Raw genomic sequence first — 14,623 nt, forward strand, 5'->3', positions numbered from 1 at the left:
TATTATTATTTATTATTATATTATTAAAGAAAAGAAGAGAAAGAAAAATAATTGTATTTGTGTTATATGGATAAAATCATACAATCATTTTTAAAATGATTCTGCTGTATTCTCTATGTATATGTATATATGTATATAACTTATTATTATAAACATAAATAATAATTTTTTATTAATATTAGATATCGATGAAAAATTTCTCACAACTGAATTTTCCTCAATATCTCTTAAAATATTAAAAACAAAAACATTACAAATGAGATTTTTATAATATCAGATTAAATATTCAATTATAATTATTAGTATAACACATTTTGATATATCTCGAAAAAGATCGTATTTAATTTATTATTTATATATATGATGGAGGGAATATGCTTTCGGATAATTTCACATATCTTTGGGAACAACCTCTGTATATCATTAAATTTTAAATTACGTAAGATTACTAACAAATAATGTTTGTAGTAGAATACCTTTTACATATGATAAAATTGCAAGCTTAATTCGATAAAGTGTATACTTTTTAAAATAAAAGTTTTTAAGAAACATTTTAAGCTTATTGACTAACGTTTAATGACTTTATAATGAAGCAATAAAAATGATTTGATATGTATTAAAAGGAAGTAACTATTGAATATCCATTTTGTAAAAATAGTAAATTAATAAATTACTACAAGGCATCTTGAAATTTTGTAACTGATAGGCAAGTTTGGAATTTGGCCGCCAGATGGATATAATTATATATTCTAAAATAATAATTTAATAATTACAAAAGTTTATTCAAAAATCTCATATTAATATTTAAATATTGTGGACAGTCGCTGTCAAACAATGAAATTTAATAACTTTAGAACGAATTTAAGTTAAAAATATTAATGTACTGCTTCAAATCTTCTCGATAGCGATCATCTTTAATACAAGTACTATATAAAGCAGAAAGGTCGGATTTGTGTTCGGATAGTCTGATACTCTCTCTGGAAACACACATCTTATTAAGACAGTACACATACTTAGTTTTTAAGTTTCTTAGCGAAATATGGTTAGAATGTACTTCGTACGTGATTTATTATCGCATTTAACTTTATTTGTTAAAGTCTATATATACACTTTACGGATAAAATTAAAAGAAGAATTCTAAGCATATATTTGCTCTTATCAGGACAATAAGCAACAGAAAGCAATAAACGGAGTGCATGTGTATCTGCACAATGTGGTTAGTGATAATAAAGTAATAATGATTATCTGTGATTAATTATCTGTGATAATTGTCTGTGATTAATCATCTGTGATTATACATTATCAATCACGGAAGAAGTAACGTTGATTATCTATTTTGCAAAAATATACATAGTAAATTATTACAAAACCTCTCAAAATTTTATAAATAAAAGCAATTTGAACTTTAAATCTCTCTCTGGGCGGATATAATTATATTCTACTTTTATAATTTTATTTATTTTTATAATTTATTCAATGATAATTTGGTAATTATTAACATATATTTATGAAATCTTACATTTATTAATAAATTATTAAATTTAATTAAATAAATTTAAATATTTATAAAAAATTTGCTATGTTGAAAACTAAACTAACTAACTAACTTTAATAATTTTAGAATTAAGCTTTTTTAAATATATTTTTTATCAATGTTTTCAATAATAATCATCTTCAATATGAATTTTATATAAAGCGAATAGGAAATATTTTTTCAGGTACTCTGACTTTTTTTGTTTTATTACGCAAGAAATATTACAATGATAATTTGTTTCGCTAATATAATATTAGTAAATAACTACAAGGCATCTTGAAATTTTTAAAATAATAACCAAATTTGAAATTTAGTCGCTAGATGGATATAATTTTATTCTCCAGCAATAATTTAATAATGGCGAAAGTATTTTAGGAATCTTATTGGCATTTAAATATTTTGAACAGTCCCTGTCAAATAATTTAATCTAATAATCTCTAGAACGAACTAAAATTGAAAATATTAATATATTACTTTAAGTCTTCTTGAGAGCAATCATCTTCAGTACAAGTGTTATAAATAAAGTATTTATAAAGCAAGAAGGTCGGATATATGTGCGGCTAGTCTGGTACTTCTCTGGAAACTACTAACATTGAGCAATTCACTTATTGTTAGTTTATAAGTTTATAAGTTTGTTAGCGAATAATGTTAGAATCTATTTGTACGTGATTTATTGTCACATTCAAATTTTATTTGTTAAAATATGTACACTTTTCCAGATAAAATTGTAAGAATAATTCTGAACATTTGTTTGACGTATAGAGTAAATATGTATTTGTAATATTATGTGGTCATGAATTACAGAAGAAGTAACAGTGATTATCTATTTTGCAAAACTATATATGTATGTGTAGTAGCATAAATATGTAGTAAATTATTACAAGACCTTCCGAAATTTTATAATAAATAAGGGCAATTTGGAATTTTAATCACTAGGTAAATATAATTTTTTTTTTCAATATTAGTTTATTAAAAACATAATATAATAACAAAAAGCGAACTATTACTTAATAATATATATTGTTAACATCGCGCTGAAGAAGGATCCGCTGAAAAAGATGATCCGAAACATTCGCTTTTTGATGTTATAATATATTTTTAATAAACTAATATTGAAAAAAGAATCAAGTGTTGTTGCTTCTGTGCGCTCCAACTGCCGCGCATTGGCTTCTATGCCATTTTCCTTTTGATATTTTGAATTATTTGAGCCAAGTCTCTAATTATTAAATATAATTTTATAAATATAATTAAATATAATTTTATTCTGATTTTAATTTTGTTTTATTCAATTATAACTTTACAATTATTAAAGCATATTTTAAAAACTCATGTGGAGATTCAAACACTTATGATACCCAATGTTAAAAAATAAACTTTAATATTAAAAAAATTAAATTGAAAGCATTAATATATTGTACTTCTAGTATTCTAGATAATGTATTCAATGTAAGTTTTATATTAAATGGGAAGATACGATATATTTTGTCGAATATTCTGACACACACACACACACACACACACACACACACACACACACATATACACTTCTCTGGAAATCATTTAACAAATAGATCAAATATAGTTCATTTCTAAGTTAGCTAATAAGATTATGAATTGCGCGGAATAATACTTAGAATATTGCTCACATATAATAAGAATACAACTTTAATTCTATAATTTTAATTTGTGTCTACTTTTTCGTAATAAAGTTCTAACAATAAGAAATATTTCAAATACGTTAATGTTAACGACTTTACAATAGAACAATAAAAGAAATCCTTGAATTACACAACAGGTGACATTGACTATTGATTTCACAAAAGTAATATTAATAAATTACTACAAGGTCTTAAAATTTTATAGTTAATATGCAAGAGAATATGACCGCTAGATGGATATAATTATATTCTACAACAATAATTTAATAATTACTAAAGTATAGTACATTTCAACATTTTATACCGATATTTTAATATTTTATATAATCGCTATTAAACTGTTAAATCTAATTTCCGTAGAATAAATTTAAGTTAAGAATTAGTGTATTGCTAAGTTTTTTCAATAGCGATCATCTTGAGTGCAAATATTTTATAAAGCAGGAGCGTTGGATGTGTGTTTGGATAGTCTGATATTTCTTTGGAAACTATTCAACGATTCATTTACTTATAAGTTAGTTAGTAAGATTTCTTGTCATTGTTAACAATAATATTTGAAACATATTTCACGGATAATTTATTATTACATACAAATTTCATTTGAATAAATATGCTCCTGTTCGAATAAAGTTGTAAAAAAAATGTTAAACATTTATTTGTTAACGTTATGTGAATTTGCAAGATTTGTTTATCATGAATCACAGAAAAAGTAACATTGACTATCTATTTTGTAAAAATAGACTTAGTAAAGTACTATAAAACATCTCGAAATTTTATAATATAATATATGAAAGCAATTTGATATTTTAATCACTAAATAGATATAATTTTATTCTATTCTCTAATTTTATTTTATTTAATAATAATTTATAATAATTACACATATAATAATTATACATCTTTGGTAAATGTTTCTTCTCCACTCATGTCTCTTTCATAAACCTCTTCGTTAATATTTATTTTACCTTTATTATAAAATTTTATAATTTTTTCTCGTTTTCATTAAAGAATGAAGTGTAATACTTATAATATTCAATGTTGGAAAACTAACTTTAATAATTTTAGAATAAAATTAAGGTAAAAATAATAATATACTGTTCTTTTAATCTTCTAGATAATGATCATCTTTAATGGAAAATTATGTAAAGTGGATAGATATGTTTTCAGATACTCTGATATTTCTCTGAAAATCATTTAACAAACATCTATCAGCTTATTCAAGTTAGTTAGTAAAATTATTTATGAAAACTGCTTATAATATTTTTAACATGTAAAACTGAAGTTATAGTTCGATAGATACAATTTTTTCGTAATAAAATTCTGTAAGAAAGATTTTAAATATTTATTCATTTAACGACTTTATAATACAACAATAAGAAATGTTTAATACGTATTACATCATACGTATTACGTATAAAATCATTGATTATTTATTTGGTAAGTGTAGTATTAGTAAATAAGTACAAGACATCTCAAAATTTTATAATTTGTAAGCAAGTCTGGAATTTGGCCGTTAAATGAATATGTATGTGTAAAAATATATATGTATATAGTGTATTCATTAATTATTGAAATTCCCTCTTGATTAATAGTTGCTTTTGCATCAAAACAAAAAATGTTTGTTTTTTATATAATTTTTGTTATCATGTAATGTAATTTACAATCTCACGTATAAAGTAATTTATTTGTAATTATTATTTTTTTAAATTTATTATTATATTATTAAAGAAAAGAAGAGAGAGAAAAAGAATTGTATTTGTGTTATATGGATCAAAATCATACAACCATTTTTAAATAAAAACAGATAGGATGATTCTGATGATTCTGATGATTCTGTATTCTCTATGTATATTTATATATGTATATAATATATTATTATAAACATAAATAATAATTTTTTATTAATATTAGATATCGACGAAAAATTTCTCACAACTTTCCTCAATATCTCTTAAAATATTAAAAACAAAAACATTACAAATGAAATTTTTATATTATCAGATTAAATATTCAATTAAAATTAATATAACACATTTTGATATATCTCGGAAGAGATCATATTTAATTTATCATTTATATATGTGATGGAGGGAAATTATGCTTTCGGATAATTTCACATTTCTTTGGGAACAACCTCTGTATATCATTAAATTTTAAATTACGTAAGATTACTAACAAATAATGTTTGTAGTAGGATACCTTTTACATATGATAAAATTGCAAATTTAATTCAATAAAGTGTATACTTTTTATAGTAAGATTTTAAGAAACATTTTAAGATTATTTATTCACTAACATTTAGTTACTTTAAAATGAAGCAATAAAAAAGATTTGATATGTATTAATAGGAAGTAACTATTGTTATCCATTTTGTAACAATAGTAAATTAATAAATTACTACAAGGCATCTCGAAATTTTGTAACTGATAGGCAAGTTTGGAATTTGGCCGCTAGATGGATATCATTTTATTCTAAAATAATAATTTAATAATTACGAAAGTTTATTCAAAAATCTCATATTAATATTTAAATATTGTGGACAGTCGCTGTCAAACAATGAAATTTAATAACTTTAGAACGAATTTAAGTTAAAAATATTGATGTACTGCTTCAAATCTTCTCGATAGCGATCATCTTTAATACAAGTACTATATAAAGTAGAAAGGTCGGATTTGTGTTCGGATAGTCTGATACTCTCTCTGGAAACACACATCTCATTAAGGCAGTACACATACATAGTTTTAAGATTATTACCGAAACATATTTAGATTGTACTTCGTTTTAAGTTTATTAGCGAAACATGTTTAGAATGTACTTCGTACGTGATTTATTATCGCGTTTAATTTTATTTGTTAAAGTCTATATATACACTTTACAGATAAAATTAAAAGAAGAATTCTGAGCATATATTTGCTAGTATCAGGACAATAAGCAACAAAAAGCAATATGAACGGAATTGAATGTGTATCTGCACAATGTGGTTAGTGATAATGAAGTAATAATGATTATCTGTGATTAATTATCTGTGATAATTGTCTGTGATTAATGATCTGTGATTATACATTATCAATCACGGAAGAAGTAACGTTGACTATCTATTTTGCAAAAATATACATAGTAACTAACTAACTTTAATAATTTTAGAATAAAATTAAGGTAAAAATAATAATATACTGTTCTTTTAATCTTCTAGATAATGATCATCTTTAATGGAAAATTATGTAAAGTGGATAGATATGTTTTCAGATACTCTGATATTTCTCTGAAAATCATTTAACAAACATCTATCAGCTTATTCAAGTTAGTTAGTAAAATTATTTATGAAAACTGCTTATAATATTTTTAACATATAAAATTGAAGTTATAGTCCGATAGATTCAATTTTTTCGTAATAAATTTCTGTAAGAAAGATTTTAAATATTAATTCATTTAACGACTTCATAATAGAACAATAAGAAATGTTTAATACGTATTACTTATAAAATCATTGATTATTTATTTGGTAAGTGTAGTATTAGTAAATAAGTACAAGATATCTCAAAATTTTATAATTTGTAAGCAAGTTTGGAATTTGACCGTTAAATGGATATGTATGTGTAAAAATATGTATGTATACAGTGTATTCATTAGTTATTGAAATTCTCTCTTGTTTAATAGTTGCTTTTGCATCAAAACAAAAAATGCTTGTTTTTTATATACTTTTTGTTATCATGTAATGTAATTTACAATCTCACGTATAAAGTAATTTATTTGTAATTATTATTTTTTTTAATTTATTATTATTTATTATTATATTATTATAGAAAAGAAAAGAGAGAAAAAGAATTGTATTTGTGTTATATGGATCAAAATCATACAACCATCTCTAAACAAAAACAGATAAGATGATTCTGATGATTCTGTATTTTCTATGTATATTTATATATGTATATAATATATTATTATAAACATAAATAATAATTTTTTATTAATATTAGATATCGATAAAAAATTTCTCACAACTTTCCTCAATATCTCTTAAAATATTAAAAACAAAAACATTATAAATGAGATTTTTATATTATCAGATTAAATATTCAATTACAGAAGGGAATATGCTTTTGGATAATTTCACATTTCTTTGGGAACAACCTCTGTATCATTAAATTGTAAATTACGTAAGATTACTAACGAATAGTGTTTGTAGTAGAATACCTTTTACATATGATAAAATTGCAAGCTTAATTCGATAAAGTGTATACTTTTTAAAATAAAAGTTTTTAAGAAACATTTTAAGCTTATTAACTAACGTTTAATGACTTTATAATGAAGCAATAAAAATGATTTGATATGTATTAAAAGGAAGTAACTATTGAATATCCATTTTGTAAAAATAGTAAATTAATAAATTACTACAAGGCATCTCGAAATTTTGTAACTGATAGGCAAGTTTGGAATTTGGCCGCCAGATGGATATAATTTTATTCTAAAATAATAATTTAATAATTACAAAAGTTTATCCAAAAATCTCATATTAATATTTAAATATTGTGGACAATCGCTGTCAAACAATGAAATTTAATAACTTTAGAACGAATTTAAGTTAAAAATATTAATGTATTGCTTCAAATCTTCTCGATAGCGATCATCTTTAATACAAGTACTATATAAAGCAGAAAGGTCCGATTTGTGTTCGGATAGTCTGATACTTTCTCTGGAAACACACATCTCATTAAGACAGTACACGTACTTAGTTTTTAAGTTTCTAAGCGAAATATGGTTAGAATGTACTTCGTACGATTTATTATCGCGTTTAATTTTATTTGTTAAAGTATATATATATATACACTTTACGGATAAAATTAAAAGAAGAATTCTGAGCATATATTTGCTAATATCAGACGCAATAAGAAACAGAAGGCAATAAGTACGATCAAAAATGTGTATCTGCACAATGTGGTAAGTGATAATGAAGTAATAATGATTATCTGTGATTAATTATCTGTGATAATTGTCTGTGATTAATGATCTGTGATTATACATTATCAATCACGGAAGAAGTAATGTTGACTATCTATTTTGCAAAAATATACATAGTAATTTACTACAAAACCTCTCAAAATTTTATAAATAAAAGCAATTTGAATCTCTCACTGGGTGGATATAATTATATTCTACTTTTATAATTTTATTTTATTCAACGATAATTTGGTAATTATTAACATATATAGGAAATTTTACATTTATTAATAAATTATTAAATTTAATTAAATAAATTTAAATATTTATAAAAAAATTGCTATGTTGAAAACTAAACTAACTAACTAACTTTAAAAATTTTAGAATTAAGCTTTTTTAAATATATTTTTTGTCAATGATTTCAATAATAATCATCTTCAATATAAATTTTACATAAAGCGAATAGAAAATATGTTTTCAGGTACTCTGACTTTTTTTGTTTTATTACGCAAGAAATATTACAATGATAATTTGTTTCGCTAATGTAATATTAGTAAATAACTACAAGGCATCTTGAAATTTTAAAAATAATAACCAAATTTGAAATTTAGTCGCTAGATATAATTTTATATTTCCAATAATAATTTAATAATAGCGAAAGTATTTTAGAAATCTCTTATTGGCATTTAAATATTTTGAACAGTCCCTGTCAAACAATTTAATCTGATAATCTCTAGAACAAACTAAAATTGAAAATATTAATATATTACTTTAAGTCTTCTTGATAGCGATCATCTTCAAGTGTAATAAATAAAGTATTTATAAAGCAAGAAAGTCGGATATATGTGCGGGTAGTCTGGTACTCTGGAAATTGTTAACATTGAGCAATTCACTTATTGTTAGTTTATAAGTTTGTTAGCGAATAATGTTAGAATCTACTTTGTACGTGATTTATTGTCACATTCAAATTTTATTTGTTAAAGTATGTACACTTTTCCAGATAAAATTGTAAGAATAATTCTGAACATTTGTTTGACGTATATCAGATGTAGTAAATTATTACAAAACCTTTCGAAATTTTAATAAATAAGGGAAATTTTAATAAATTTGGAATTTTAATCACTAGATAAATATAATTTTATACTGTTTTTCTAATTTTATTTTATTCAATTATAATTTTATAATTATTAAAGCATATTTTAGAAACTCATGTTGAGATTCAAACACTTATGATATCCAATGTTAAAAAATAAATTTTGATATTAAAAAAAATTAAATTAAAAGCATTAATATATTGTGCTTCTAGTATTCTAGATAATGTATTCAATGTAAGTTTTATATCAAATGGGAAGATAGGATATATTTTTTCGAATACTCTGACACATACATACACACACTTCTCTGGAAATCATTTAACAAATAGATCGAATATAATTCATTTCTAAGTTAGCTAGTAAGATTATGAATTTCGCGGAATAATACTTAGAATATTCTTAGAATATTCTTCACATATAAGAATACAACTTTAATTTGATAATTTTAATTCCTGACTACTTTTTCGTAATAAAGTTCTAACAATAAGAAAGATTTTAAATACGTAAATGTTAACGACTTTACAATAGAACAGTAAAAGAAATACTTGAATTACACAAGAAATAACATTAATTATTTGATTTTGCAAAAGTAATATTATGTAATAAGTTACTATAAGGCCTTGAAATTTTATAGTTAATATGCTAGTTGAGAATTTGGCCGCTAGATGGATATAATTTTGTTCTAGAACAATAATTTAATAATTGCGAAAGTATATTTAGAAATATCATATTGGGATTTAAATATTTTGAACAATCGCTGTTAAACAATTATATGTAATAATCTCTAGAACGAACTTAAGTTGAAAATATTAATATATTACTTCAAGTCTTCTCGATAGCGATCATCTTCAATGCAAGTATTATATAAAGCAGGAAGATCGGATACATATTCGGATAGTCTGATATTCCTCTGGGAACTATTAATATTGAGCAATTCACTTAGTTTATAAGTTAGTTAGTAAGTTTTGTTAACAAATGATGTTAGAATTCGTACGAGATTTATTGTCACATTCAAATTTTATTTGTTAAAATATGTACACTTTTACAGATAAAATTGTAAGAATTCTAAACATTTGTTTGTTAACGTATATACAGGGTAAATGTGTATGTGCAATATTATGTGGCCATGAATCACAGAAGAAGTAACGTTGACTATCTATTTTGCAAAACTCAATAAAGTCCTGCAAGACATCTCGAGAAATTTTTAAAAGGAGAAATTATTAGAATAATAGATAGAAGCAATTTTTATTTTGATCACGAGGTGAATATATTTTATTCTATTCTGTAATTTTATTTTATTCAAAGATAACTTATAATAATTACACATATAATACATATTTGATAAATGCTTTTTGTCCATCCATATTTCTTTCGTTGATATTTATTTTATCCTCATTATGAATTTTTTCTCTTTCATAAAGAGTAAATTGTAAATAGAAAAATGTGTTGCGTAATTACGATAATAATAAGTATGATGTCTTAGTTCTATCTCAAGAGATGTTTAAACGACATAAGAATAAATAAACGCCCATGTGTAAATAAACCTTCGGTTTGTTTGATGAAATAATCGATCGTGACCCGTTAAATCGACACGAAGAAAATCTCGATAATCGTTATTACCGTTAGCGAAAATTACTCTGCCAAATCTTTACACTCGTCTACTGCCGGTCACGACCGGTCAGTGTAACGATGACTACCTCGTGACAAACCGCTGATCGATGACGAAACGATTTATCGAATCTTGTCTACTTATATCACGTGATTTCGTTCTGTATTGTTCCGTGAGTTTTGTTATTAATTCTTTTAATTACACTTAAAAATTTCAATCTATTTTGAATTTATTCTTCAATATATATGATAAAAATTTATAAAATTGGATTATTAACTTTGTTTTGTAATTTTTACTTGTCACAGATGGGGTACATATGATACGAAGAAATGCTAACGTTCTGACATATAAAGGATATGTCAGACTATCGACTTCCTTTTCTTGTCGGATGCTTGAATTGGTTAATTCTCTGCACCAGTTCGACAATCATCGATCAGAACACAACAGAGATCGATATTGCGCCCAGAATCTTGTCGCGACCTAAGAGGTACTTGATTTTTCCGCAGGGTAGTAATTTTCAGGTAAATTAATTTAAATAATGCCTCGAACAGAATGTCTTTAATATTAATATGTTTTATAAATTCCAGAATTTTTTCCACTCTCCTAATTTATAGAACTTTCATGTGTATAAAACTTTTGTCAAATAATATTAATGTTAAAACACTCATAAAATTTCCTAAAATCCAGATCTGATATTTGAGAAGATATTTTTACCTACAGTTTAAGACAATTGTTAGAAAGAGTGAGCAATATTAGTTTAAATGAAATTATATTACGCGCATAGAAAGGAATCAAGCTACCGTATAAATTTGGCCAAGTATTTCGCAAACGTTTTGTATACTTTCCATAGCGTGATTTTATTGCCTCTTTCTTCCTCTTAAATTTTGGTACACGGATAAAGTAGAAAAGTAAAGTGCCTCGCCGCTCTCTCGTGCTTCTTGCAGTCTGCGAAATTTACATGGAAAACTAAATTTGCGCGTGAATGTTCCGTGTATTTTCCAGTTAGTGTATTGTCTGACTATCGGAGCGTACGGCCGAGACGGTGATTTGGTGGTGGGACTGACAGCTGCCTTAGCCTGGGAACTTCCGAATAAGGTCGACTCAAAGATATCGAATTTGCTTCACCGTAGAAGCCGTAGCGTCGTATATCCGAAAATGGAGGCTTTTCTGCAATCGTGAGTGTCGTGTTATTTCGCATTTTCCAACCAGTTTTGCCAATCTTTCAATATGCATTCGGTCTGACGAAAAGTAACGTAGCCAAGAATACTGTCCGAAACGGTTTGAGACATCAAAAATCCTCTCGGGTCGCCGCGTTTCATACGGAAAGCCGAAAGTGGATACGCGCGTTGTCTCTAGCTATGATTAGGTCTGAAAAATTTTAAGTGTCGATTTAACGCAATAAATTTATCGTTATTAAACGCGATTTTAATTTATTTACTCCATAACAATTTATTAAAGAAGTATGTAAAATGTAATTCGGACAATATTATACGGTTCGCATGGTGCGTGCTATAGCTACGCGAAGACGCAATTATTTTTAGCTGTAATTAGAAACGGAATTATTTCAAGCATAATTGTTTTCGCGCGGGAGAAGCCGAGCTGTCGTCAAAGTTTACGCCGAGGAACGTTTTCAAATTAAACTTTATCGGCAGCATTGGCCTCGACGGTAGATCCTGCGTGATGAGAGCACTCTGCGAAGCGGGCCAACGCGATCCCTCTCAAGTAGGTACAGGCTCCTTCATTCAAGAACTTCTTCATGCAATTTTCACGTAAGTGTAATTGCGACTGTATTCTAATAAATAACAAATATTTTTATATAATATAAATTTCTCTTTGTATCATACAATTATACCGAACTTGTATTCTCTTTTCTATCTTCTATTCTCTTTTCGCGAAACATTTTTTTAGAGCTTTAATTAACGCATTAATTAACGGAACGAATGCAATTTGGCAGGCACTTTATCCTCACTGAGCATTATGTAGAGAAGATTATTACACAACAACAATTTTATTCCGCAGATTACCTATGGACGGCGGCAGATTCGAGCGATCGCAAGACCACGCTTACGATCACGCATACGAAACGAACGGAAACTGCGAGATGCTGTATCCCGCGTGTCAATACTCCATTTATGACATGGACTTTTAACCGATTTCGTTCCGGAAACCATGTCACAAACTGCGGTCGACATGACGATCACACGTCTGATGGTGACCGACTTGTCGCTGGGACCTTGGCGAAGTTTTTCTGGTGGCTGAACGATTTTTCCGGCCTGGCATCTGCCCTGGCTTCGTGTATGCTATTCCGCGACGAATATCGGTCTTCGATTACTGATAAAACGCGTCGACCTATCGCACGGTTGTTTTTATTGTCAAACTTCAAACTTTTCGAATGCCGCCGAGACTGAAGATTAGTTTGTCGTTTGTTTTTCTTTATTCACAGCGTGTCATTTCCGAGAGAGAAGATATATTTGCATTAAAATAGAGATGAGCTTACGCAACTCGTTAATCGAGTAAAATCTAATTAAGTAGTGTAAAATATTCATACATTATATTTTAGTTTAACATACTAATTAAGTTAATATCGTTATCTTGCCACGAGCCGTCCTACATTGGTCACTATGTATTAATATATAGTATAGTATATAATATATGTGCATATAAAGTTAATAAAAAAGTGATAATCCGCTTTTCTTAATTTCTAATAATATTTTATCGCGAACATTGTAATCGAATAAGCAAATATTTCGCGATTTATGCAATTTTTAACAATAATATAGCATTTCCACAATTATGTATGTGTATGTGTGTATGTGTTGATGGGTCACGACGACAAACGATTATTTAACATCAACGACTATTCCGGGGTTAAATTCAGAAAGTTTCGTGGGAGGCTCTCGCGCTATGAATATTCTATATCGGTCATTACATTACTTCCGCAACGTGTAATTCATTTTGGCGCGAATAATTTCACGACGTTTTGCATTAATAAAACGGTCGCTCGGTTCTCGTCGATTTATGGTTCATTTCTGTAGAGTGCTCCGATGGAACGCTCTGAAGCCCGCGGTTAGTTTCCCTTTTTTTTTCTTTTTCTTCTTTAATAGAAAAATAAAATATGCCAAATACATCTCCGCATTGTTGTAACAAACGTCTAATGAATATTCAATCGTCGAAGCTGCTCGGGAAATGTCCTCGCGTTTAAATATGTCAGTATTTATTTGTCATTCTCGCAACAGAAGAGTCAGTCGCAAATAATACCGCATTTATTTGATAATTCTTTATTGTAATTCATCCCCCTTTATTAACAATAAAATATTATCCGTGACTCGTAATATATATTTCATCCAATTGGAAAATCCTGGGATATAATTACCTGATGTTCGTTTGAAGGTAGCGCGTAAAAAATTATTGTTATCGTCATAAAAATTGCAAACTGAATATTTTCCGCTTCGATGTAAAATTTCGTCCTTTTGCTCGGCTAAATGATATTCCGGCATTATTATTATCACATTCACGCGCGTATTCCTCTTTTGTTGCGTCGCGCTAAATATAATTTTGCGATGCATGTAATATTCGGCTTAAATTAGATTACTGGCACGAGTTTGATTCGATAATATGTACTGTGCACTCGGTTTAGTCGTGTCCTGGTTATTTTAGCCGGAAATTTATCCCAATGATAATCAAATTATTGCAGGATCGTTTACCGCGAAACTAAAAAACGCAGGGGGATCGCTGATAATTTTGTATCCGTAATCATGTAATCCGTAATACACGTAATCTGCGTAACATGAAA

At 26.7% G+C, this 14,623-nt stretch overlaps 2 protein-coding genes across 2 annotated transcripts in view; one reads left to right on the forward strand and one right to left on the reverse strand.

The window, feature by feature from the left end:
* The window catches only part of LOC105256064, an 89,088-nt gene that overhangs the window by 68,931 nt on the left and 5,534 nt on the right, over positions 1-14,623 (reverse strand). The window lies entirely within an intron of this gene.
* On the forward strand, positions 1,049-13,296 carry LOC112639505. The gene is made up of 6 exons (XM_025413687.1): positions 1,049-1,057; positions 1,163-1,216; positions 11,184-11,351; positions 11,833-12,005; positions 12,483-12,599; positions 12,850-13,296. Exons 1-6 carry the CDS (start codon positions 1,049-1,051, stop codon positions 12,977-12,979), a joined length of 651 nt encoding a protein of 216 aa, XP_025269472.1. The 3' UTR covers positions 12,980-13,296.

Source organism: Camponotus floridanus, unplaced genomic scaffold (genome assembly GCF_003227725.1).
Source record: "Camponotus floridanus strain SB8 unplaced genomic scaffold, Cflo_v7.5 scaffold7, whole genome shotgun sequence".
Classification (NCBI taxonomy): Eukaryota; Metazoa; Arthropoda; class Insecta; order Hymenoptera; family Formicidae; genus Camponotus; species Camponotus floridanus.